The sequence below is a fragment of the Antrostomus carolinensis genome, unplaced genomic scaffold, assembly GCF_000700745.2.
Source record: "Antrostomus carolinensis isolate BGI_N321 unplaced genomic scaffold, ASM70074v2 scaffold18052, whole genome shotgun sequence".
Taxonomy (NCBI): Eukaryota; Metazoa; Chordata; class Aves; order Caprimulgiformes; family Caprimulgidae; genus Antrostomus; species Antrostomus carolinensis.
Window position 1 is genome coordinate 63,964 of NW_010299249.1, and position 27,227 is coordinate 91,190.

At 42.5% G+C, this 27,227-nt stretch overlaps 1 protein-coding gene across 1 annotated transcript; it reads right to left on the reverse strand.

The window, feature by feature from the left end:
• Positions 1-25,594, reverse strand: CDH20 (cadherin 20). The gene is made up of 8 exons (XM_010162733.1): positions 25,412-25,594; positions 23,371-23,558; positions 18,405-18,658; positions 14,784-14,920; positions 12,126-12,247; positions 10,120-10,237; positions 2,608-2,859; positions 1-1,567 (listed from the first exon to the last, which is right to left on the reverse strand). Exons 1-8 carry the CDS (start codon positions 25,557-25,559, stop codon positions 1,068-1,070), a joined length of 1,719 nt encoding a protein of 572 aa, XP_010161035.1. The 5' UTR covers positions 25,560-25,594; the 3' UTR covers positions 1-1,067.
• Between the last annotated feature and the right edge of the window lie 1,633 nt (positions 25,595-27,227).

Here is a 27,227-nt window from a genome sequence, read left to right on the forward strand (position 1 = left end):
GCAGTACATCATATTTATTACCAAAATTAACAAATATACAAAACTTATACATGTAATTTTCTTACATCCATTTATTGGTCTATAATACTGCATTTGTTCAAGTAGGTTATCTACAGTATGTAAACATCCCTTGGATTGACCTCACACAGATTAGGAAAGCCCATCTAACCCATGTAGTTACCAAATATAGCATTTTCTTTTTATTTAAATTTATTTGGCTTTCATTGGTAGAATCTAATCTTCACATTTGGCACATGGAAGAGACATCTACAGTGCAAAAGAGGCAGATTTTCTGGTTTTGTTCTGAGCAGTTTAGGGGAGTCGTGGTTTTAAAGAGCTGAGAATAAATTTACACAAACTTGATAGGAGATGGATTAGTGTTAACGCTCATAGATCAGCCATTAAACTAGAGCAGATTCAAAGCCTCTTTCCCAGCCTGCTCGGCCAGGTGGAAAAAAACCCTCAGTCTTGTTTCTAAAGGATTAAAAAAGGACTCTGTTAGCAACAGAGAGAGGAGGTTTAGTTTACAAAGAGCCCTCTAAGATTCCAGTTTCAATTTTCTGCTTTGTGGTATTTTTTTTTTTTTCCTCTTGTTAGCGAGCAATTTTTTTTTCCTTTTTAATGGGGGGAAAAATAACCGGTGGGGAACCACTTTTCTGTGCTGGTAATTTCTCAGCAAGTCAGAGATTACAGTTGCAGTTTACAGATTTTTGAACCCAGACCTATAGAGCTCAGTAAGCTGCCATGTACAAGTAAGAGAGAGAAAGAGGGAGGAAGAGATAAAGAGAGTAATGTCATTATATTCCAGTTGTGGAGCTTTCCAATTTTGCTGTAAAAACCAGGAAAAAACTTTCTTCCTTCTGCTTCTCACTGTTTCAAAAATGTGACTGAATTTAACTGAGTAAAGCTGATCCAGAGAGACCTTAATTCGTACCCTTGCCATTCTCATCCAAGCACCGTATTGCTATTTTTTAGGAGGCCTCACCCATGTCCATGGAAGCATCTGATGAGTACAGACGTAACAGGACACTGTTTTGCATGGAAACCCCTCTGCCATTCCTGGACCGTTACCACAGAGCCCCGCTGCTGTCCGTGGCACCGTACATCTCGGCCAGCTTTTTGAAGCGCGGCCCCCAGTCTGTCAGGTAGTCGTAGCTCTGGTCTGAGTCTGTCGTCACCGACTGTAGGGAGCTGAGTGACTCTGCCACCGAGCCGTTCCCTTCAAACATGTACGTCTGGAGGGAGTCAAAGGGAGGTGCCCACAGGTCCATGTCAGCCTCGTACAGCTTGGCAAGCACGTAGTTGTGGACGTTGTTGTCCATGACGCATGCCTGAGGCACGTATCGGGAGAGGCTCTCTATTTCAGGGAGCATGTCCTGACGGTTTTTCACCACCAGCTGGGCCTCCCGTGGGTTCCACATGGCGGCGATATCGAAGGCCTCCGTGTCCTCCTCCCCGCCGCCCTCATCGTCGTACCTGACAATGTTCTCGTGTATGTTCTCCTCCTCGTCGATGATGTACGGCTGCTTCCGCTGGCGCCGCATGGAGAGGATAAGGAGCACCAGCACTGTGGGAGGCAACCAAGACATGGGGCTGTCAGTGAGGGGACAGATCTTGAAAAGGCTTTAAACTCTCTACTGCCCTGTGTTTCCCTCAATGAGCCCAGCTAGCCCCTTGGATTTAAAGAGCTGTCATGTTTGCGGGTGGAGGGGTGCAGAAATACCGTGTCGTATCCTGTCCCGTCCCCCCACCCCACCCTGTCAAAATTAGTAGCTTGAGGTCCTACTAATCTGTTCCTTTTCTCACCTTAATTCTTAACTCTTGGTGACGCTTAAGACATGTCTATCCAGCGGTGCCTGACAATGCTCTGTAGCGATACTTGAGCTACTTTTAATCTAGCCTGATCAGGTATTGGCAGTGGTTTCTCTGCAGGGACACGCAGCTCCATAGAGATAGTTTTCTCCTGCTGTGCAGCTGGGTTTTGCAGCCTGCTTTGGGGACACCCCTTGGGCTGGATGCTGCATGTCACATAGATGGATGGTGCTGAGGCACCATGGTTTTATGTCTGCCTACATGGCAAAATGCAGAGCTAGCTCCTCAGCCTGCTCCAAAGCACTTTTTTGTTTATCTGTAAGGCACTGCCCTGGGCTGGGTAGACCTACTGTCAGTTGCTTGGTGCTAATGAGATGCAGATGCTTCTTAGCATGGGGAGAAGTGGTCATACAAGCACAAGAGGTCTTTACTATACAACTGAAAATAGGCTGTCACCTGATAACTGTATTTCCAGGGCTGGAATTTTAGACTGAAGTATCTAGGGTCCTTTGCAGAGCCAGAACTGAGGCATTTTTAAAGAATTTTTCATGTATCCTACTCCACTGCTTCTCCAACTGGATCCTCTGAAATTTCAGGGAATGTGTGTTTTGAACTAGTATCTCATGACTCAAGACACTGAATGAGGGAACTGAAATTCTTTGGATACCAACAGCTAACAGGGGACATAGAAGGCCCGGGCAGGCAAGGAAACAGAACACATGCAAGATGCTCAGCCCCTTTATAGCAGAACCAAAAAGTTTGTCCTCCTCTCCCAAGAAGAAGCCAAGGCTTTACCTAGCAGGACAAAGATGCAGGCAAGGATTGCAATGAGAGCCCCTCTGCTTAGGCTGACTGGGAGGACGTAGGCCTCTGCATTGCAGGACATCACCATGCCGTCATCATCGCAGCTGCACACGTGCACGGTCAGCGTGCCTGTGCTGCTCAGCACGGGACGGCCGTTGTCGCTGATCAGGATGGGAAGGTAAAAGGTGTTCTGCTCATGTTGTCTGAAGCCAGAGCGCCTTGTCAAAATCCACGCTGTATTGTCTAGGGGTAGAAAATAAATGGAGATGAGAGATAATTTGCAGAGCAAATATATTCAGCAGAGAAGCAAGGTTTAAAAAATCAGCCCTAGACCCACATCCATTTATCTTCTCTCTTTATTTCTTTGTTTTTTTATCAGTTTGTCACTAATCAGCATTTGCCTCTGCCTCCCCTATTCCAGTATCTTCTCAAGCCATAGCTCCAAACCCTCAAGGCATACATACCTTATGAGTTGCCTTTACCCCTTCTGACACAAAGCGCCCAGAGCAAACTCACAGCCTTCAGGTTTAGCTAAAAGAGCTTTAAGAAGGCAAGACAGAAATGAACAGTTGAAGGCAGCTTGTTGTCCCTGTTTGTTGATGCTCAGCAGCTTTTCTAGACCTCACTCTTAAGAGCTGCCATCATTTTGGAGACACGAGTGCCTAAGCCTTGTGGACAAGTTAAGGTTCTCTTTATGTTTTTTGATACATGGCATGGCCATCTGCTTGAGGCAACAAGAAGACAAAGGAAAAAACTGGCTTGCTATCCTAAAGCAGCAGCGAGTTGAAAGTTTGCAACTAAACATTTTTCAGTGAAATACGTGCAATTCCACTGGCACTTTTACCATCGAAAAAAGTCGGAGTGCTTCATGTCATCATTGTCAGAATTACTCTGCTTTGATGTCACCTTTCTGCTTCATTTAGTGTGACCGCTTGTTTTTTATTGGAACTTGTATCAAAATGAATCAAAATGATGCTGTTGAAACAAAATAGTAAGACAGTGACCTAACAGCCAGATGTTGCTGGTCATTTCAGGAGAAATTCCTGCCTTTGGGGCTTTTTCCTCCATATTCAGCTTGTTTTTTAAAATGTCAGAATTTCCCAGTGGCATTTGGATTCCTGTCTCCTTACTCCCTCAGATTCCTCAGACTGTGCACCAAATTTCCAAATCAGAAAGAAACTGGATTAAGGAATTAGTTCTTCTAAATTCTCATCTCAGAAATGCCAAGGCAAAATTTTTAGAGATCAGTGATGATTTTGCCAGTGCTGACTTTCAAGCTTTTTGACCTCAGAGACTTTTGGAAAGTGCAAGGCTGAATGTCTCCAATGCAATCTAGGCCACAGGTAGTCTAAAGGAACCTGCAGGAAAATTGTCCCTTCTTACAAACATGTCTGCAAATCTTGGGCCAGGTGAGATAAATGGGGAACACAGGAACTTGTTCTATTTGTCAGACCTACAAACTCTGACCCTGTGGAGTGACGCTGTGGGATTTTGGGGAGCTTAGCTTCATGCAGTTTCTTTTATTACTCTTCACACCCCCCCCCCCTCGCATTCCCTTGGTTCAAAAGAGGTCACAGTGTGGCCATCTGCATCTCCAGGTTGTTACCAATGTACATTTGCTATGCTTGGAAGTGCAGGATGCCAATCAGCTGTTCCCAGGTGGACTGGCACAATGGAGCTGCTGCCTGGAAATGGCAAGAAACCTTCTGATCATAAGTAGACTGTGAAAAACCCCAAAATATCAACAAAGGATTGTTCCATTTCTTTATTATTTCCTTGTCAATTCATTGCTAAAATTGAAATCTAGGGTGATTTTCTTCAGTGCAGAGACTTAGGCTGCATACAGGTAAATCTGCTGTAGTCTGAACATCAGAAATTATTTGATGGCTTTTAGGAGTGAAATCAAGAGTGCTTTATACAACCAGGTATGGAATATATGCAAACTCAAGCTAGACTCTCTAGACTTGCCGGCTAGACTTAAATTATGCTCCAAGTTCCATACTTTGTGCTGTAAATCTTACGGCATCAGACAGTACTGTCACTATAAATGTTGAGATGTCAGGCTCCACAGTTCATGAGATTAGTTTGAATTTGTGATGTGTTTTTAAAAGGAATCTCAGGATCTTTTATTTCTTGCATGTCAATGACATCTCAAGCTTTTACTTTGAAAGCATAAAATTCTGAAGTGTATGTGCATGTCTGTGTGTGCATATATAGTGAAATTGTAGTGTCTTGTGAAATCATGTGATCCCAAGAGCTGGAGCTTTGAGGAAAAACCACCAGGTGCAAGATGAAATCCCCAAAGTTGGTTTAAACTGATTATGTGTCAGTATTTACTGATTTTACCACCTTTTGATATGCCACTCAGCTCCAAGTGTGTGCAGTCAGTGTGGACAGACACAGATAATTTTCAGGAATATATCTCAAAACCCACCAGAGAGCAGCACTCTGCAGCTCCCTTGGCTCCTGGGCGAATGGTATGCTGAGGGCAGGAGCCCTCACCTCCTGCAAACCTCTTCCTCCTCTCTCCTGGGACACAGGCAAGTGCTTTCTCTCCCTCAGGCTGTTTATGTGCCCTCTAGTATGTGCTACTCAGATATTAATACCACACGTTTTCATCACTGGGCCTGTTTTAGCATGAGAAAAAGCAGCCCAAAGGGCAGCAAATGGGAAAGTGTCTGCATTTATGATGTGTCAATAGAAGTGTCTGAGTCATCCTTACAGTGTAGTAATTTGGTTGCATTTCTCTTTCCTGGTTGAAAGATGCACTGACTGACAATAGACGTCACAAATTCTATTCGGGTGACAGCAAACCTTCATTTTATGTAAAATTGCTCTTTGTGAGGGAAAAAGACTTTATTATTCTGAGCTGGTTACTTTGCCTGTAAAATAAGTTACAGGCAGTGAACCTGTGAGAAAATCAGCTAGTGAGAGAGCTCAGGTGTTTTTAACCATTATTCTCTTTTCAGGCCAAAACCAAGTTTCTATAATCAAATAGATTTGAGATTTATTTTTTTATTTATTTGTGTATTTTGCTGTGATGTTCTGACCATATCACCCAGGTCTTAAAAGTTCTTGGTGATAAAATTCTCTTGGTGACTCTTGGCATTACATTTTGGCCCTTTTGTTTTGTTTTCCTTTGTATGAGGCAGGCATCCAAATAATCCCTAAGGAATCACTCTACCTGTTACTCTGCAACTGCAATATGTTGGTGCCAAAGCTTGTTGTATGACTCCTTAAAAACCGACGTGATTGGATGTGCTACGGCAGTGTGAAGGACATGCTGGAATGTGATGCAGCATGGCAGAAACTGGAATACACAATTTTCTTCCAGATTTGATATCTGTTAAGCCCCAGCCATCAAGAGAAGAGGGCTTGTGAGGATATGAAAGCCCCGTTATATTTAAAAAAATAATAATAAAAAAAAAGGCGAGCACGGTAAGAATGAATAATATTTTTGCATCACAGCTTCCAACACAGTGTCATTGGCTTGCAGGGGGCTGGGTGGTAGCACTTAGCTACAGCGCTAAGCTGAGATGCTGAAGACTGCAGCATGGTGGGTCCTGTGCCTGTGTGGTCAGCAGGAGGTTAGAGCTGTACTTCCTGTGAGCATGCAGGCTGGTGGCTTCATGTGGATGTGAGAGCAAGCCATGGAGCATCTCCTTCCTGCAGTTTTATGTGCCACTGGAAGCGAGATACCTCCCTGGAGAGGTCAGTGGAATTAACCTCTGTGTAGGTCCAAACTTTTAGATCAGAGCTAACCACTGCTCTTCTCACAAGAGAGTCTTGGTTTCTTTCTCTATGCATCTGTACAAGAACTGGGGATGGTTAGCCCAGAACTTTTTAGCTTTTAAAACCTAATTGTAATAATTATGAATAGTTAGCAATAATATAAAGGAATATTTTACCAGGGGTGGGAGAAAGAGCACAAGGAAGCAGGCATTACAGACACCACTGGCTTGAGGAAGGGGACAATTTTTTTCTTGGGGGTTTTCAGTTCACTGCTTTTGCACTCTACCAAAGTGTGAAGTAGACCACATTTTTGGTGAAGGAAGAAATAGCTAAAAATTTTCCTAGGACAAATTTAAATGCGATATGGAGGGCTGCTAGAGGCTTCCAGTGACAGGCCTGGTAGCAGTATGACACTGATGCCTGCAGCCATTTAAATGGTGTCCTGGTTTTTAGCTGGGACAGAGCCGGCATTCTTTTTAGTAGCTAGAACAGCGCTGTGTTTTGCTTTTCAGCCTGGGACTTGTTATGAGAGGGACACTGATAACATCCCAGTGTTGGCATTTTTGTCACTGGAAGTGAAGGACTTCGTGATCTTCCACTTCTACAAGTGCAAGATCTAAGGGGTTGATTTAAGTTAATAAGCTAAATTGGCATTTGGATATGCCAATAGGGTATTCCATATCATATCACATCATGGTCAGTATATTAATGAGGGTCTCTCCCTCTTTTGCTCTCCCTGGCTTTCGCTCGGGCTCTCACTTTTCCAGGATTGTGGTTTCAGTTCGGGATTGTCGCTCCTCCGGGATCGTTATGTGGGAACAGGCTGGGCTTGGTCAGCAGGTGGTGAGTGATTGCACTGGGTATCACTCATTTGCATATTCTGTTACTGTTATCATTGCCACTACTGTTTTAATATCAGTATTATTTTAAGTTTTCTATTATTTAAATTATTAAATTGTTCTTATCTCAACCTATGAGTCTCCTTACCCTTGCCCCCAATCCTCTCCCCTGTCCCCTGGGGATGGGGGGGAAAACGGATGAACAGCTGTGTTGGCTGCTAGCCAAGGGCTACCCCAGTGAAACTATCACAAATAGCTACTGCCTTCATCAGTTCCTGGTACCCAAAGATGGAGGGCTGCAGTTAAGGGCCAACAGAAGATCAGCTCAGAGTTTAATCTGGAAATTCAGTACGCTTATTTTGTTGTTCATCCCATTCTTACAGCAAGCCTCTTTTGCCAACTTTTTCCCAGCATAATCTCACCTGGATTTTAAAGCAGGAGAAGGTGCCTTGCCATTGCCATACATCAGTAACCAAAGAGATGGGAGACCCTACCTGAATTCCCTGCTTTATCACATATATGGCCTTGGGAACTCATTTAGGCCTAGATCTTTGCAGACACTTACATGTCTATCTCCCACTGATTTTACTGAACTCAATAGGAACTGGGAATGTAAGTAGCTTAATTTCTCCTTGCCCTGGATCCCTGTCTACAAAGTGAAGAACAATAGGATTTCTCTGTCTGACAGAGATATGTGGAGAATGAATAGGCTGAAGAAGTTCTCGGAGAGTAAAATGACAAGGGCCAAATAAATATGTAAAACAGCTTATCAGAATGCAAACTGTGATCTGTTTCTCAGTATAAATCAAAGTTTTAATTGTTGCCAGGAAGGCTGTGTGTCTTGCAGTTTCTCTTACACAGTTGTCTTTTATTGGACAACCAAGTAATCAGCACAACTGCTGATCTTAATAGTGCCTTTCCACAGCCTGGGAAGTGTTGCTGTCTCGTGCTTACGTGCACAGGCTGTACCTAGCAAGGTGAGTTCTGTTTCTTGTCTTGTGACATACAGTATATCTACCCCCTCTGTCACTAAGTCATATAATTTATATAGTCCTTTGTGGTCCCTAGATGAAAATATAAATATAAATTATTGTTACTGAAATGACCACCGCACTCCAAAATGCTGAGGCAGTAAATTAATCCTTAATGTGTATATTTCAAATAATCAGTAGTTTGATACTCAACATTTTTATTTCAAATTTGTAACCAACAATACCCTAAGCTTCTTATTTTATATATCTATATCTATCTCTATCTCAAAACCTGGTATTTGACAGAGAGCGGGAGGCACAGACATTCAGTCACTGCTGTCACTATAAATTATTGCAAGTATGCCTTAGACAGAAAAGTGCATCTGATGCTGGGAATTTTGTGAGTTTCTTTTTTTAGAACAATGCCGTGGGGATGAAATGAGCCTAGTTTGCCAAATGTTTTAGCAATAGTTGTGTTTTATTTGTTCACTTATTTTGGCAATATATATTAAAAAATAAAAAAAGGGGGAGAAAATGAGAGAGGCAGAGGGATAAAAATGTAAGAAATTGTGTGTGGAAGCTTCAGGGACACTATAGAAAAAATTGCTTTTGGGATAAAAAAGCAATAGCACGCTGTGGAGGAGGGCTGCAGACTCTGCAAGTAGCATTTTTAAAGATGTTTGGTTAGTGAAGTCAGGGGCTTCTTTATTAGCCTATATGTTGCTCTTTCAGATGCCTGCAGAGGCGCAGATCAGGGTTTATGGAAATAAGCGTAACGTGGCATGTGTGGGAGCAGAGGTAGGCACTCTGCTTGGAGACTGGCCACAGATGCTGCAGGTACCTTTCTCCCCATTTATTCTGAAATTCCTTGTGGTACTTTACACACTAAGCTTCTTGGTGAAACACTGGCACAGGTTGCCCAGAGAGGTGGTAGAAGCCCCATCTCTGGAAACGTTCAGGGTCAGGCTGGATGGGGCTCTGAGCAACCTGACCTAGTTGAAGATGTCCCTGCTCACTGCAGGGGGGTTGGAGTAGATGGCCTTTAAAGGTGCCTTCCAACCCAAACCATTCTCTGATTCTAAACTCCTACTGAAATCCAGCCCCCTCATATTAACTCTCAAAGCTCTGCACCAGGTCACTCAAGGTTGTCTGTCTTTCCCAATGAAGAATGGTGTGGACCTGACCTTGGCACCATTGTCTGCCCATGGAGATCCTCCATCAGCAGTAGTCATGTGAAGCCCTGCCACAGCATGGCTTTTCTGCAGGCTCTAAAACTACCAAAGCTTCCCCAAAAGAAGCAAATTCCACTGGTTAGGATACTAAAATGCATGTTTTGCCAGGCATCTTCCCACTGGTGTTTCAGTTTCTAATTAGCACATCTTACACAGACTTTTAGCTGTATGCCAAGTTACCCCCCTCAGGCTCTGCATCTCCTCCCTACCTCCCTCCCTTTCCTAGGGAAATGAGGCTGTGCAAAGAGGAAGAAAAAAGAGCTTGGGGGAGAAGACTGGAACAGTACAGGAACCTTCCCTTTCTGTGCCTGGGAGAAAACATGAAGATTACAAAAAAAGAGCAATGTAATTCCCTTCAGATTTTGTCTCCTAGTTCCAGTTGCTATCCTACCTTTAAGCATCTCCTTTTGAGTGAATGTAATTTCCACTCCAGTAATCCGAGATGCCTGCAGCCTGACCACAAGACCTGAATTTGCACAAAACACTGGCAAATTTCCCCAAAGAAGAAAAAGGGGCTTATTGCTAGAGAATATTTATAGAGAAGAAAATATCATATAACCTTCAAGTGTATTAAGTAATATGTCATTTTATCACTGCCTTTAAGGAGCAGGTGTCACTTGGTATTATTTGAAATGGCAGTTTTGTCACGCACTGTAAGTCACAGCCTCTCAAGTCCAACTCAGGCATTAGGAATTAGAGTAGCTAACTGTCTGTGTCCACTCTGATTACCTTGATTGTCCCTTAGAGTAAAGTTGGGGTTGTTGGCTGCCTCCGGAGCCAGGCTGTAGTAGAAGTGCTGACCCTCCTGTGGGTCATCCCTGTCAATGGCACTCACTGTCTGGATCAGCTACAGAATACAAGAACAAAGCAGAAACAGGTGAGAAGCAAAATAACTATAATACAAATAAATAAACAGATAACATATATTTATGTATATAAATACAAGCAACTGGAGAATTTGAATAAAACTATCTTGCTGAGGTACAACAGCTGAATCAAGAAGAGACTAAAAACCTTGCAGTCTTCATTTATTTTGCTGTGATCATAGATATCATTTTAAACAAAGGAGGATATAATAATTTTGGTTCAAATAACAGTCACTTTTCTCCCATGCATCTGTATCTCCTGCTGCATGTTTTGTTTTTTTCTTTTGAGGGCCCAGGGTGTTCAGAAGGTGCATTGTGCATTAGAGAGCTTGCAAGAAAGCCCATACTTATTTTCAGCTTCATTTTGCAAGTAGAAAAGGGCTTCAGGTTGATTATTTTATCACTCTTTAAATTTGAAATCAATTAAACTCTTCCCAATATGTCAGTGGAAAAGAAAGAAAGAAAAGGTAACCATGTAGACACTCTGCATATGCAATAAAAAACACCATGGAAAGCAACTAAGTGCTAAATCCAGAGAGAGATTTGTCACCTCACCTGTAGAGGCTTAGTAAAGTAGGTTTAACAGCTTGAAGCACAGTGAGCTACAGCTCTGAGTAAACATTCTGACATCTTTTTAGACAAGGAATAAATCTTCACCTGGGTTTTTGCATTCAAAAGTTATTTTTGGATTCAAAGGCAAATGACAGGCCCATAAAGTCTTATTCAACATTTTAAAACTGATTTTGTAACTTCTCAAAATGTGGCAGCAGTATTCAGCTTTCTCCACTGAAAGAAGCAGTCTAAATTAGCGTGCATTTCTCAGAAAGCTTATTATTTAAGCCACTCACCCTTTGAAACCAGGAAAAAGACCAGGCAATGATTTCTATTCCCTATATTATTAAGGACCTCCATAAATTAGTGGGATGAAATTATCCTGTATGTGATAGCTGTGAGGACAGTTGTCCCAGCAGTGAATAACTGTTTCACTCTATTTCACAGCAAGCTGGGAGAAGCTTCAGAGAACACCCAGTGATGTTGCTAGCATAATTTTTCCTTCACAAATCATGAGTGGTGCATCTGTGTATTTAAACTATGCTAGTTAGTTGTGCATCAGAATATGCAAGTCCCCATCATGGACCCTGGGTGGCAAAGCACCACATCTCCTCCCCTCAAGCGATCAGCAGTAGAGCTTGTACCAGCTCCAGTGAGGGAGAGCTCATGGCCATCTGTGACACAGGCAGACCTTGTTCAAGGGCTTTGATGGGGTGTTGGAAGGGAGAGGAGCAAAGAGGCATCACTGCGTACTTGGAGGTGCTGTTTTATGGTGTGCAGAGCTGGAAGTCCTGTGTTATCTACAACTCTTTGTCATCTCCAGTTCAAGGCAGAACAGATTCAGTTTGTCACCCCTTTGAAGCTGATGTAGTATGTTATGTCCAGCTCCCGTAACTCCAGGGTTGCTTAAGGCTCTTATAAATAAGGTCTTATAAATAAGGTCTTTTAAAAGTAAGCTTTGTCTGTCACACGTGGGCTGGACTGACTCCACAGCACTTCTCGTAACACTTCTACTCTCTTTGTTGCTGCTACAGGACACACTGGGTGTTCTCCTGCTGGCACCTGCCCAAGGCAAGACTTTATTTCAGCCATGAAGTGTATTGCACAGTGAGACTGAAAACTACTGCCGGAGAAAAAAAGAGATGCTATAGAAGATGCTAATCCCTTTGGAAAGCAGCACAGAGAGCTGCTGACGAGAGTTCAGATGAGACGTGTGGTTAGCTGAGCCCTCTTTCCAACACTTACCCTTTCTGGCACGCTGTCTCCATGTAGGACAGCATCTGCTCCCCAACCCCTGACGTTACCAACATTTCTCACCTGCCCCGCTTTGGCGTTTTCACAGACAAAAGCTTCATAAAACCTTGCAAACTCTGGAGCGTTGTCGTTCACATCCAGGACTTTCACCGTCACGGAGACACTGCCCACCTGTGATGGGTTGTCTGGAAGGAGGAGGAACAACATGAAGAAAGGCAATGTATGAGAAGGGGCTGCTCCTCACTCTGCTCAAGAGGTAAACTGGCTTTTTCATTGCTGACTCATGTTAAATGACATTTTCCCACTGGGAACTGTGGTCCATATCGGGTTGTGTGACTTACTGAACTTGCAAATGCTGCTCTGTCTATCCTGGCTTTTTACCTAATCACATCTTTTTCAAACAAATTCCTTGAAAGACTTCAACCTGGGACTATTAGTCTATTGGACTAATTAGATTATTGCTATCTAAATAGTCCAATGGTACTATTTAGATAACAAAGGTTTTAGACAGTGCCCCATAGATTTTTTTTCAACTGCACTTTGACTGGGCAATACTCTTTATTGAGCCTTAGTGCTTGTGGCATGAATTAGGAATGGACTCTTTTTAAGGATGGCTTGTTATTTAGAGCTTGTTGACAGTGGTAGTTCTGCAGTTCAGATATGTATTTGCTCAGAATTTATGTTCCTTGAACTCAAAAATGATGTCAAGTCTTTGATACTTTGTACAAGGGGGTTTAAAATGTAATAACACATTAAATTGTACAGAAAAGCTTTCACTGGAGCTTAAAATTGCAATGAAAATTTTACATTCTGCATGACATCATTTGTGATATTTCTGTCCCACTGGTTCATTAGCTCTCTTTGCCAATAAATCCAGACATCATTTCACGTATCTTCAGTTTCCAAACCAAGTGGTAACAGAATATTTTTTTCCTTAGTTTTTTTTCTGTCCCCAAACATGGTTTTTTTTTCCTCTTATTTAATGATAAAATAAAACTCTAAGCAGAAAAAAAACCCCAAACATTATGAAGAGGTCAGAAAAGATGCAAAAATCCATAAAATTCTTGAATATTAGTATTCTCATCATTTTTAGTCGTACTACTTAGTGCATTTATGTCCAAACATATCTCCCTTTATAGCAAGAAGTGATATGTTCAAATAAACAATAGAGAATTTTCTTACACTCTGGAATTTTCTTAAAAGTTCAATGTACCATATCCATAACATGCATCATATTATATCATTGAGAGAATACTCTTAAGCTAAATTGTTTCTCCCTAATTTATAATTTAATCCTAGTTTCCCACAGATCCATACATATCTTGCTAACACACCTGTCACTATGGCAGATGAATGTCTACATTTATGCTCTTAGTAATATTGATCTAACTTTTAAAACTAGGTGCTTTATTCAGGAGTGCACAACCATGATATTTTTTAAACTATTCACTAAATTAAAATATTGTGCTGCACATGTACAGAGCAAAACTGACAGGATTGATGGAGGATGAGTCAAAGCAAGACATGCCTTCGTATTCCTCTCACCCTCGAGTGCTGCTACAGGGACATCTGTGTATGTGGATTGATGTGGAATTGCAGTGGCCATTGGCGGCTGAAAATAAAACTCATCAAAATAGATGGAGGTGAGATCCTACCATGTCACCGACCCCTCTCACTACTGAAAAGGGGACAGAAAGGCACTGTGTGCTGGAACAGCCTGCAAATGTGTGGCAGAGTCAACTTGACTCCTATGAAATATTCAATCTGCTAATTTCAAGTTGGCTGATTGCATTTTGGGCAAGCTTCTTGAAACTTGCTTCCTCTCAAACTGCCCCATCTCTCTGGTAGAGCCTGGATGTGCAGGGAGATCTCTCGGACATGAGGAATGACTCAGCTATTGGCAGCAAGCTTCTGAAAAGTTGCTGCCCCTCAGCAGATGAACGGAGATCCTGAGGAAAAGCTATGTGGGCCAAAGAGATTTCAGGTGAAGATTGGGTGAACCTTTTATTTTATTTTCTTATATATCCCAGAATCCTTTATGAAGTGCACATCTTTTAGTATTTCAAACTCAGATAAATTTTTCATACTAATATTATGAAATGATCAGCATCTCCTTGTTCTCATAGCCTTGGTGAATACCTGGCATGGATGAATCCTGAGCTGAGTTTTAGCTCACTGTAAAACCCCAAAGCATAACACGTTCAGTGTAACACTAGAAGATCCCAAAGCACTCTGGCCCAAATTATTTCTGCAGCAAGCAGGTGATGATGACATTTGTTTGGTGCTCAACCAGAGCAGATTTCAACTAGTGACCTATTAGTGTAGGATCATTGCTGCCTACCAGTCCCTGCACCATGCAGTCCTCCCAGCTAGGGCTGGCAGCTGTGTAGCCTTTGCAGTGTCTGCTTTAGGCACCCGCCCTTCTGAAGAGATAGGGTTCTTGCAAAAACACATCAGTTTTAAATAAATCCCTGGAATAGCAATGAATTGAAAAAGCAGCACTCTGTTTAATTGCCAGCCTCTACTCCTCCCACCACCCTGTGAAAAGGAGCATAAAAAAAATTAAAAAGCGGTATTCGCTTATCGATGTCAGAAGAGTAATTCAGTTAATATGGTTTCCCACTCGGTGCAAAGGAACATGTGAAATGCTGAATTCGGGTCTCTGGGCCTGCTTTGTCTATTGAATCTCTTTAATCTATGTGCAGTCTGCGTTCTCCTTACTCAGCTCCACAGCCAGCACAGTGATGTTGTGCCAAGAAACGTCTTCCCGGTCAAGAGGTCTTGCAGTCATCAGTGCTCCTGATGTAATGTCGACATAAAAGAACCGCCCTGGATCACTGCTCCTGTCAATCGAGTATCTGCAAGAGTACATATTAAATATATTATGCAACCCCTGTGAAAACTGCATGTTATAGCCAACAAAGTACTCTGGCAATGGGAATACTGTCAGACACAGCAGATCCACATTATTCCACAACCTCATTATGTGCTCCATTGACTTGTATAGGTACACAGTGAGATGCTCGAAAAACTAGGAGTCCGTGTGGTTAATGGCATTTAATGGTGAGTACTACTTGGATGGAGCTGGAAGACAGGAAGATTTGGAGGAAGAAGCCTCAAAGCAAGGTACAGCTTGGCACAGGAACATCTGCTTTACAGAGAAAATCTGTCAGGAGTGCGATTTCTTTTTCTAAGTGAAATAGTTATGCCCTTTCCTTGGGCACAATTCAGGCAGGTTGAAAATTATTTTACATCAGCTCATTCTCTGGGCACCTAGGCTGATGAGGAGGAACCATTCCCTTTCTTATGATTTGGTATTCTTTACTCCTTCAGGAGAATAAACTCCACCTGCATCCTGGACCATCCTACTGACTGAGCCATGTCAATGCAAGGTGGGTGATAACTGGCTTTCTCATATCATGCAGCCAGAAAAACAGCTCCCATTGTGAGGTTGATTCATCATAATTACTCAACCTGCCTGGCCAATATCACGTCAGTTTAATGCTGGGAACAAGCTTCTCGCATCTGTGAGCAGGGGAGTGTGGTGGTACCTGCAGGCTAGAAAACCCGGGCAGGGAGGCAGCTGATCGACAGCTGTCATTGTGTTTCACAGAGTGTGTAAAATACCCAATACCCTTCGTATGCATCACCTTGCTTTGAACAGGGGTTTGTATGAGTTGCCTTCCTAGCCAGCTGTGTTAGCATGGTAAGAGATCCTCTGGCAACAGCCACACACCCACCTATGTAAATACCACAGCCTAGAACAGAGCCCAGACTTATTCTCATTTTTATTGGTTCTTTCTTCAAAGCTGATGGGAATTGAAAGCATTAGTCATACTGGATGCTGAACAGGGCTCATTCTTCTGAATATTCTCCTTTCAGCGCAAATGTATTCACTGTAACAAATATGCCAGTCTGATCTTTGTATAGGCAGTTATTAAACCAGGATAGAAAATACTGTTGAGCTATGTTGTTGGGAAGTTCTTTTACACTTTTTTTTTTCCCCTAGAAGAATCAAAAAGGGTGGAATGGCAGGTTTGCTTTCTTTTCCTTCCCATTCCTTCCCATCTCTTTGTAAATAAAGAGATTTCTGAAGGATTTTATTTATTTAGGAAATAAGTATGAGTGTTGCTATACTTTGTTATAATAATTATTATTGTATGAGGGCTATAAAAGGAATTTCTTTCTGACAGTTTAAGGCCAATGAATAGCTGAAATTAAATATGGCCTTGTGATTAGTGGTGTGGTATTAATCACCGGTGTCAAGAGGCACAGGTGGAGTCTTTGCATTCTCCACCTAAGTTCTCCTGTTAATAATACCACCCTTTCACACTTGTTTCTGCTGTGCTCTTCAGGTAATCTTTCTGAATCACTTAACAACAATCATGGTGTATTTCCAGCAATCAGAACTTCACAGTATGGGAGTCCAGATACTGGACACTGGAAAAATGAGGATTTGAGAGTTAGTTCTCCCATGTTTAGTGAACCCTTCTGAAATGTGTCCTGGCTTTTCCATACTTCAAAACAGCAAAAGGAAGGGTCAGATCATAATTTTTATTTCAGATAGATTTAATGGTGTAACAAAATATGTATCCGTGACTTTGGTTTTCTTATCTTGCCTTGACCTGTGTAAACTGAATGCAGAGCAAGTCTAAAACATCACCAGACTGATACTGCACAGGGTGGGCATGGATGGAGGAGACCACCTAAGAGGCAAGAACCAATTCCCAACATTTGCATTTTAGATAGCATTACAAGTGGTATTTTTTTTTCCCTGTTTCCTCCACCCTAATCATTTAAGTTTGTTCATACAAGGTGTGGGGGAGGAAGGAAGGAAGAAAGGAAAGAAAGTGGGAAGGGAGGAAGGTGGGAAGAAAAGGAGGAAGGAAGTTGGGAAGGAGCAGAGTTACAAAGGAGTCTGTGCATGTTTGCATCTGTTTTGTTTTATTTTTTAATACATCTTTGGTGATGCATTCCATGCTTTATAGATTGCTGTTTCATCAGGGTAGTCACTAGAAAACTCTGAAGAAAACTAAGAAAAACCTCATTAAAAATAACAATGAACACTTCTGCCCTCTGATAGTCCACAGAATTTTTCTTATACTATTTTAAGCAGATTAGCACTGCAGTGTTTGGATAATGCTAGACAGTAATCAGCAAAATAGGATGTGGGTGAAAAAAAGTTTAGGGTAAGGAAATTGTGATGTAGACAGTATAATACCTAGTTTTATTGAAGAATTTGAGGCAATGTAATGAGAAGTATGATAGCCTTATAATGCAGGTAGAAAAGGTAGGTGTATATATATAAGGTAGCAGAGATGAAAAAAATAATTAGAGCAGCAACACAGAAAGCAATATCATTAAGAAGAACATCCTCTGTGTCTGCTCTGATCTTCTCGCTGAAGCCCACAGAATTGCTTGTATAGATTTCACTTTCTTCAAAAACTCCAAATATTCAGTGTTTCAACTCCTTCCTGTTTCCCAGGCCTGTTCCTGATTGCAGACAATTCAGAAGCTGGACTGACACAAGGTTAGTAGCTCAACACCCAAAGCGTTTCTCAGATGAGAGAAGCTGCTGACCTGCAGGGATCATTAACTTGCAGTCACCCTGAGCTTCTGCAGGTTGAGAAAATTAGTATGTGGGCTGGCCCCAGAGAAAAACAGTCTTCTCTGATAAACTGGGCTGGCTTGGCAGCCACTGTGGAAAAGAGCACTGTGATCACACAAATCTGTTCCTTTGGCTCCTTGCTGAGTTGCAGCTATGAAGCTCCCATGGCTGTAAATACACCTTTACCTTTCTTAACTCCTTATGGGAATATCTATCTCTGCAGCTTTGACTAGATGTTGTATAATTTAGTGGTTCATGAATATTTATTGGTATGCGTTCTATCCACCCCAAAATTAGCTCTGTATTTGAGCTGTTGACAAAGGCAGGCTTTGAAACAGAAGGGGGAGAGAGGAGAATCGAGTTGATGACCTTCCCCTCAGTACAGCAGCAGATTTGCAGTGATGCTGTCAGGTTTTCTGCCAGTAAAGGCACCAGAGTCTGGGGTTTGTTGTCAGTGTGTGCTATCAGGACATGCCTGACCAGTTCATTGCAATGCTGGATGCAGATGTTCTCCATATCACAGAAAAGGCGAGGCTGAGCTCATGCGTTGCTTTGGCAGTCGTAGTAGGGCCCCTCAGTGTGTGAGATCAGGTTTGACTAAACCCACTGATGACTATCATGGGCTACAAAGGAAGAGAGTCCCTCCCACCTGTGCTGTTTCAGCCCCATCACTGCCCCACCAGCTGGATGCACCAGGGAGTGCTCCTGGGGAGACACTCAAAGAGAGGACAGACCTGATGGAGTTGTTGGTCACGTCCGGGTCCTTGGCAGAAATGATCTGTATGGTGGTTCCAATCTCCACGTCCTCGGGCACTTCCACAAAGTAGAAGCTGGGCTCAAACACAGGAGGTTCGTCCACATCCTCCACACTGATGTGGACAGTGGTGGTGTCGCGGAAAGGACCCAGGTTCAGGAATCGCATTTCCAGGTGGGGGTTGGCACCCTCTACTTTCAAGGTGTAACTTTTCTTGCTCTCAAAACTTAAAGGCTGAAGAGAAACAATATATCTAGCATTAGGCATACTGAGCCATATGATTTAGGCCACATAATTTTAATTTTATAAGTAAAATATGTCTTCTAATATAAAATTATACTTCTTTTAAAGAAAAAGTTACTATGGTTTTTAATCATAAGGGTAACAAAGATGAATATTTGCAGATGGAGATAAAGCACTGAGTAACAGTAGTATTAGAAATGGCACTGTCTGCATCTTTTTTGTTTTTTTTTATTTGACAGTTGAACTGAAAAAGCCAGGAGAAATATTTTCAGATTATTTCAGAATACATATTCTTTCATCCTTGCTGAAATGAAAATAAAAGTGGCCACACCACCATTGCATTACGATTCACACAGCGTGTTTCATTCCACTTTGGGGAAAATACGGGCACAAACAGACAGCATGGGAGCACTGGAAAATATGGTAAGGATAGGAAGAGTTAGTTCCTCAAAAATGGGTCCTGGTGGCAGGGACAAGGATGCTCACACATGAGGTGGATGTCCCAGTTAGCACCCTCTGTTCTCCCTCAGGAGATTGGAGTCTCACCTCTAGAGCACCCTGTCTGCCAGGCTGCTGAGGGGCACCAGTGGGAGCAGGGCACATGGTCAGCCTCTCTTGTGGGATTCGGCTCCAGTTTGTGTCAGTAATGTGACCTTTCTAGAAGTAAGGGTGAAAATCACCTCCTCAGTAAGTGTCCTAAACACAGGTTCACAGTCCAGGTGTGCTGAGTGCTGGGATTTGAACCTCTTCCCTGCCTAGAGAATAGTTTAATTTCAAAACACTACGAGTTACCCCTGACCTCTGCCTGCAGGAGCCTTTCCACTTTGTGTAAAATACTCAAGTATTATTTGAAACAAGAAGTGAGAATGGCTCTTTTTTTTTTTTTTTTTTTTTTTTTTCTTTCCTGGGATAATAGATAAAGGGTGGGCAGCTTCATTTGTTAGTAGTTTCATGAATTCAATTTCCTTTCTAGATAAAACTACTTATTTGGTGAACATGGATATAGAAATAATTGATGCTGGCACTGAATTTTTCAATAAATTATTTTTTCATCTCCCTTCCTTCTTCTTTTCACAGGTACCTGAAGAAAATACAGCCTGTCCAAAACCTGCTTAGTCCTAAATGGAGAGTTCTGTATTTAATGTGCAATTTACCAGTTTCAGTAAGGGACAACTAAAAGCATCTGACAACCAGAAAGACAGCATGGAAAGATCATTCCAAAGCGCACAAAAGATTTTCACCAGATGAAGTACACCTTACAGAGCACACAGTCATACTTCTCAAGTTGCAGTTAGAAGTTACAAGGCACCCCACTGTGGCTAAATGGTCACAACCCTTTACTTGTCTCATCTGGGGAGTTGTAATGCCAAAAACCAGCACAACTGAATCCCCTTAGCTGGCACAGATCCTGAGCAAGACAAACTTTGTACCAGGAAAGAAATGGCCCAATTCTCAGAGTCCCCCAGTGGGACTTCTGTTACCTGAATAGCTTGCAAAACGTGTGGCTTTATTTGTACACTGGGATTTGAGCATTGTGTGTGGAACTACCATGCATGGGTTCAGCTCATTCAAACTCGAGTAAGGTTACTGCTGTTTCCATCCAATGCCTTTGTTTTTCCTATCCAGCTTTTCTTTTGAAGACCTACCACTAAACTAGGGCAAAGAGATGGGCAGGAAAACAGAGAACACCAAAGCAACTGGTATTCAAAGGTGCGAAAATCATTACTGTGGCAGCGAAGTCCTCCTTGGCCAGTCATAGCCCACCTCTTTTCTGCCCTGCTCAATAGCGCAGCTGGGCAGTTCTGCAGCCATGAGATGTATATGAGTTTCAGCAACATCAGCAGAAGTTTCACATGCTCAGGCAGGGCTATACACCATGGGCCTTAAAACAGCCCCTGAATTCAGAGAAGGCTTCAGTACTTTAGTGCCACAACAGCTTCTTTCTCCAGAAGAGGAAACTGCAGTGACATACGAAAGCTCATGCTTTCACATTAAAATTACCAGTATGAAGGCTCTGCATATGAATGCCTGATGAAAGACTGAAGTTCTCGAAATTATTAAAACTAGAACTCACTCAACATCTAGAACATGGGGGTGGGGAATGAAGACTGGAATGGGAACTGGTTTTCTCTTGCTGGAGGAGGTAAGTCTGCTATTACTGGAGATGCCGTGCAGTGATACAGCATGAACTGTGCAACCTCTGTCAGCAGATACCAACAGATGATCTGAAACTTACTCCTGCTGCCCTTAGTTCCACCTGGTAAATCAGTGATTACTGCAGGCATAGCACTTGTCAGCAAGGATTTAGCTAGATCTGCAAATATATTAGCCATTACTACAGAGTCATTATGGTCCACCAGTTGCATATTTATGCATTGTAAAAATAGCGATAAAATATATTCACATGACCAAGCAACATTTATTGTCCATCTGGCAAGGAATCTGCAATGCAAAGCTGCCTAAACATACACTAAGAAAGAGGTCATTATATTTCATGGTTTCTCATGTGAAGAAAATTGCGTGAGAAACATTGCATGTATGCTAAAAAGGTAAGTTATAAAAAGAGCAGTTAAATCACAGAAATATTTAATAGCTATACAACTCAACTACATTAGGAAAAGACATAATCACCTAGAATTATCAAGTTAGAAAAATGAGAAAAATCAAAGGAGTGTGCTAAGCCAGCACATTTTTGATACTCCTGGATTCAGACCCCCCTCATTTTGCCTTGGAATCCTTCGTTGTCAACCCTGGTTTTCCTCCTGATCCTCTCACATGCCAATGCCTTCATATCGCTGCCCCCTCTCATCAGATTTGTCTTCCACAGGTACATTCAAGCCTCTTTCCAACATTGGTCCCATGAGGAGGGCAAGCAGGTTGCATTCTCCTGCAAACTGAGCATGCTGCAAAACACAGCTGAGAGGAGAGGCACTCCATGGAAACCTCTCCTTGTACTCATTCTTCTTCCCCTGATGCTGAGACAGGTACCCAGCGGAGCACCATGCAGGTGGGATTTAGCAGGAGCAGCTGTGAGAAAGCGATTGACCGGCAGTGGCTGGGCAGGAGGGCAGCGCGAGGCTTCCCAGGCATGGGACTCCGTGCTGGCTGGGTGACCCACCACCCTACTTCCCACGGCAGCAGGAAAGCGAAGGCAGAGAGAAGGGAAAATGCGGTCATGGGGGTGAGTATTAGCCTCACACCACAGGCAGGGAGCTTTGAAGGAGCTCTCACTCTTCAGGGGGCGCTCAGCATTTTGTGGGATTAGTTGGCCGAGATAAGTGGCCATGAGACCGCAAACAGTGGTCTTATCTGAAACTGTAAATTCCCACTTTTTGATGTCCTTGATAGAAGCAGGATTAGCGCTAGTTATTTTGTTTTGGAAATCTGTCTAGAAAAATGAAAAGGAAAGCTCTGCTTTCTTTCAAAGAAGATTTCATTGTGGGTTTAGAAATTCTCTCTCCTTCCCCCCATTTTGATATCCTTTTCTGTCAACGTCAGCTGATTTTTTTTGAGTGGATTCAAAGGACAGCTTCCCTAATGTTTGGCTACTGATAATCATAACATTACAAAAAGCTACAGGCATATATAGGATTTTACAAACAATTATTTACAGTAGATGGATTGAGCAGTATGTACCTGATGCCAGTACATATCTGGTATGATTGATGCCATGAATTTTTATAACTCTTCCTCCTGACATATATCAACATCTAGTAAAACTGTATTCATAATAACAAAAGTTAAGCTTATTGACACATTTACTCCAAATAAATTATTTTCTTTCATCAATAAATTAGTGAAAAATTACATTAGAGGCTGCATTCTACATCTATTTCATTCCAGCAAACATGCTTAACTTTAGGGACTAGTGTGCATAAACAAGACTTGGAGAAAGGTGACCATAAATACATGCTTTAAAGTGTTGCTGTAGGGCAGAGAGTCTTGCAGGGTCAAATCTCTCCCATGTGTTGTTCCATTTTAGTCCACAATTTAGTCCCAGTCTATTTAAATGGAGACTATACTTCCTTATTAGTACACTAGATACACTTAGGCAGAAATACGGTTACAATTTCATAACCTCGAAACAGAGCTGAACTTGTAGCATTTATGTAAGATTGTAGAATAAATATCCTATAGCAGGGAGCCTAAGCAAAATACTCCATTCCTTCCTGCATAGCCTGCGGTACAGAGTACTAGCAGTTTCACAGCTGCCATTTTAGAGACAGCTTCTTCTAGCCTAATTAGCATTTATGGATCTTCAAGCAGCAATTAAAAAAAAAAACTGCCTGGGTTTTATTGGTTTATAAATAATTCTAAGGCATGCTTTATTATTGTTTGTGGGACACTGGAGTGAAAAATGTGTACAGTTCAAATGCAAATATTGATCTAATTTCTTGCATTGTAGAATAATTAAGCTACAGAGAATATTTAAATAGATAAATAGTGAATCAGAACATTCCTTTGGTGGGAGAAGACATATTTATGCTAATGCTGTCCCTACTTTTTAAATATTGCTCCTATGAATGCAGTCTGCTTTCATACTTTAGCAATGAGTGTTAAAGAAATTATGTTTTATAGCAGGACAGGGGCTACTGTCATGTAACAGGAACCAAGTTACTACAGGCATAAGGGAATATTGCACACATAAAATGCAACCAGGACTGTTAGCCGTATAAATTACTATAAAAAGGAAACTTTGCTACCTTTCTCACAGTTATGATGCCAACTTGGTAATTAGGATCAGTGTTAATGTCGAAGACATCTAGTCCATCTCCATCCACGAGGCTGTATTTCATCTCCGCATTAATGCCTTCATCCAGGTCTTTAGCAACCACACGGCCCACGGTGGAGCTGACGGGAGTGGACTCCAGCACACTCATCTGATAATGCTCTGGCACAAGCAGCAGAGAGGGAGAGGGGAACAAAAAACAGGCTGTGAAAAGGAACCAAAACCAGCACAGTGATGCACAGAGTAGATCAGGGCAGACCCTGTGGGGAATCCCTAGTACCTTTCCCAAAGCTGCCACAATGGTGTGATTTCCTTTAAAAAGCCACAGCTAGACTGAATTGCCTGGGAAAGTTTTATTTAGGCATTTGTCATATCAACAGGTTTGTTCAACGGGTTCTTCTCAAAACAGCAATATACCTGAAAACAGGAACTTCAACTAGAAAAGTAGGGCAATTAACACCAGTGCTGTTGCAGCCGCGATATAAGGGAGGGTATGAAACGGATTTAATAGGACAGGCATCTTTTATTAGATCAGTTGGTGCAGTGTGAATAAACACACAAGTTGTGAGCACCACAAATCCTTTCTCAAGTCTGTATAAACTTCTTTTCCACCCTGAACAAGGCTTTGATTGCTCAGAAACTTGCCTGTTTCTTCCAAATTTACCAGTTACTCTACTAAAATATACTACCTCTCCCTAAAAACTCTGTCTTGAGCACATTTGGTGCATCACTAATTTGCTTAGCAGCAAGCCTAGAGAAAGAGAAAGCTGCTATTTTAAGTGTTTTAAAAATAGGAATGTTGTATCTAAAATACTTCTCTAACATCGTACTTTATGTTCAAACCCTCCTTGCTGTGCTCTCTCTGTTAACTCCACCAATTATTGAGCTTTACAAGGCATAATTACACCAAGGGTGGGATTTGATCTAGTCTCATTTCTTAATTGAGAGTTTGATATCAAACAGTCACAATTCATGACACCTTCAAAACAGGATTGGCAATGGTGCATTCAACAAGTTGCTCTGCCAGAAGAAGAAAAGTGGAAGTTGATGTTTCTTACTGATCTTAGTGGAGTGCTTTGATTTAGCAGTGCAACATGCAGAAACAGATGGGGAAGAAGAATAGCAAAAAAAGGAACTGCAGGAGTTTTCATTTCTTGGCTAGATGAGAGAAACGACAAAACTAAAATGGCTTGAGACTGTTCTACACCACCAAAAGAATTAGCTTTCTTTTTTAAAAAAGGACAGCAAAAGTAGATCCCTTGAAAGATCTAGTTCAATCAAACCTGAAAACTCTTTCAAATTTTTAACATTCATATAGAATTGTATAGGTAACATTGCTCTAAAAGAATTTTAAATAGAAAGAACAAAATATTGCAAATCTTGCTTTGAGATTCACTTCTGTAAATACAAAGTAATGTTTCTGATAAGAGTTGCCTATTTTTGCATTCTGTTAACTGTGGCTGTTACATATCTTAGGGTTTAACTAAATATTGCCAAGGTTTAGATGAACCTTTATGGGAGAGCAGCTTGCATGATAACGCACTCTACACTGGCAGCACAGCTACCAGACTCTCCCCTGCAGCGGCCTGGATGGAGTGTCGAATGAATCATCTTTCAACTTCCAGCACCACCACATGTCCCTGATTTGACAGACATCCCTTTGGAAACAGGATGAAAAGAGAATCAGGGCAGCAATTAGCAGCCAAAGGCAACGGCCATGAGCAGTCTAGGGACACAAAAGATCACCTTCTTCCCTTTTTCTGTAAATTAATTTCCCACCATTTAAAAAAAGTATTGGTTGTAATGATTTTGGAGGTCAGAAACCTCTTCTGAAAGACAAGCTGGTGAATGCTCCATTTTGACATTTTCTGAAGAAACGTTCCTTCATTGATCCAAAGTTCTTCCCATCTCTAATTGTCACTGTCCTGAGTTTGAAAATGACTGCAATGAGAGCAAACGCCAGCTGTGCAACTCAGTCACCCCTTTTTGCCTGTTCTGACACATTGGGTACTCACTCTGTGGAAATCGGGGCGGATTGTCATTGACATCAGAGAGGGTGATGTTGACTGTGGTTGTTCCAGCTAATCCTCCCAGCTGTCCACCCATATCCTTGGCCTGGATAATCACTTCATAATATTCTTTTGCTTCTCTGTCCATGTTCATTAGAGCTGTCCTAATTAAGCCTGTGAGATTGAGAAGGGAAAGGGGGTTTGAAAAAAAAGAAATGGCAGTTAAAGAATACAAAAACAAGGTGGAGTGGTCTTACTTCTGCATCATGTTCCCTGTGTCGAGAATGAGACCAGACTCTGTATTCAGTCTCGCCTTTCCTAGTAGAGTAAAACTCACCCTAATTAAATCTAGGTTAACAGAAGGTGTGAATTTTAAAGAAGCCCAGTTAAAATGCAGCAGCTCTGGGGCAGGCAGTCTGTTCAAAATTAAAATGTTGCCTTCCCAGGGAGCTGGAGCACCTCTCCTATGAGGACAGGCTGAGAGAGTTGGGCTTGTTCAGCCTGGAGAAGGCTCCAGGGGGACCTTATGGCTGCCTTCCAGTACCTGAAAGGTGCCCATAAGAAAGCTGGGGAAGCACTGTTCACAAGGGCATGTAGCAATAGGACAAGGGGTAATGGTTTTAAACTAGAAAAGGGTGGGTTTAGGTGGGATATTAGGAAAAAGTTCATCAGTATGAGGGTGGTAGATCATTGGAACAGGTTGCCCAGAGAGGTGGTGGGGGCCTCATCCCTGGAGATATTCGAGGTCAGGCTGGACAGGGCCCTGAGCAACCTGTTCTAGTGAAGATGTCCCTGCTCACTGCAGGGGGGGTTGGACTGGATGACCTTTGAAGGTACCTTCCAACCCAAACCATTCTCTGATTCTATGCTGCATTAAGGCTGTGAATATGTCTGCACAAAAGGTGGGAGCGATGTGATGAGTTTATAACAAGGCGAGTTTTGCAGAGTGTCTGTACACACGCAGTCCTGGAGGCGACCTGAGACAAGCCCGTGGGCTTTGCTCGGGTCCGGCGGGACCCACGCTGGGGGCTGCGAGAGCAGAGTGTGGGGAGATGCCGGCGGTCCGGACCTGCTCTCCTCGCCCTGCAGAGCGGCCGTTCCCTGCGGGCAGCGCTACTGCGAGCGGACATGAGGTGGCAGCAGCACCTCTCTCAGGTGTTGCCGTTGCCGGCCGGGAAGCGGCTCCGGCCCCACCCGCAGCCCAGGGGATGTCCTGCCAGGGGACACTTTCTGGGGGACTGACACATTTGGGGTGCCCTCCTGTCGGGGGTAAGTATGTGTCAGCCTAGTCGCATGGCTCAACGTGCAGTACTGGCACACCAGGACATCCTTAACTTGAGCGATCTGCGCTTAGTCTTTATTTTTAGCAGAAAGACAATGTATGGGTTTAATAAAAAAGCAGTAAAAAGATACTACATTGGCAATTATCACTGTGTGTAGAAGGGAAGAATTAGTGACCAGTATTGAGCAATTCACAGTGTGCTATTTTAATCTTGCTACATGGAGTCCTTAAGAATCTCATCCTGTAAAGCTGAGTGACTCCTGTGGGATGCTGTAGCTCCCCAGCTCTCATGGATAGAAATAAGATATGGAAATGCTTGGCATTTTGGGAAGTATTTTCTCCAAGTAACAAGTGACAGGACAAGAGGAAATGGCCTCAATTTGCACCAAGGGCAGTTTAGATTAGATGTGAGGAAGAATTTCTTTCCTGAAAGGGTTCTCGGGCATTGGAAGGGGTTGCCCAGGGCAGTGGTGGAGTCCCCATCCCTGGAGGGATTGAAGAGTCTTATAGACATCTTTATCAGTGACATGGACAGTGGGA

Excerpts from the sequence above, each read along its gene's own strand:
- CDH20 (XM_010162733.1), bottom strand. The coding sequence starts at position 25,559 with ATGAACATGGACAGAGAAGCAAAAGAATATTATGAAGTGATTATCCAG. Across the intron at positions 14,921-18,404 it reads GTGACCAACAACTCCATCAG|ATACTCGATTGACAGGAGCA; the intron begins GTCTGTCCTCTC and ends GTACTCTTGCAG. Across the intron at positions 12,248-14,783 it reads TGTGCTGGCTGTGGAGCTGA|ACAACCCATCACAGGTGGGC; the intron begins GTAAGGAGAACG and ends TCCTCCTTCCAG.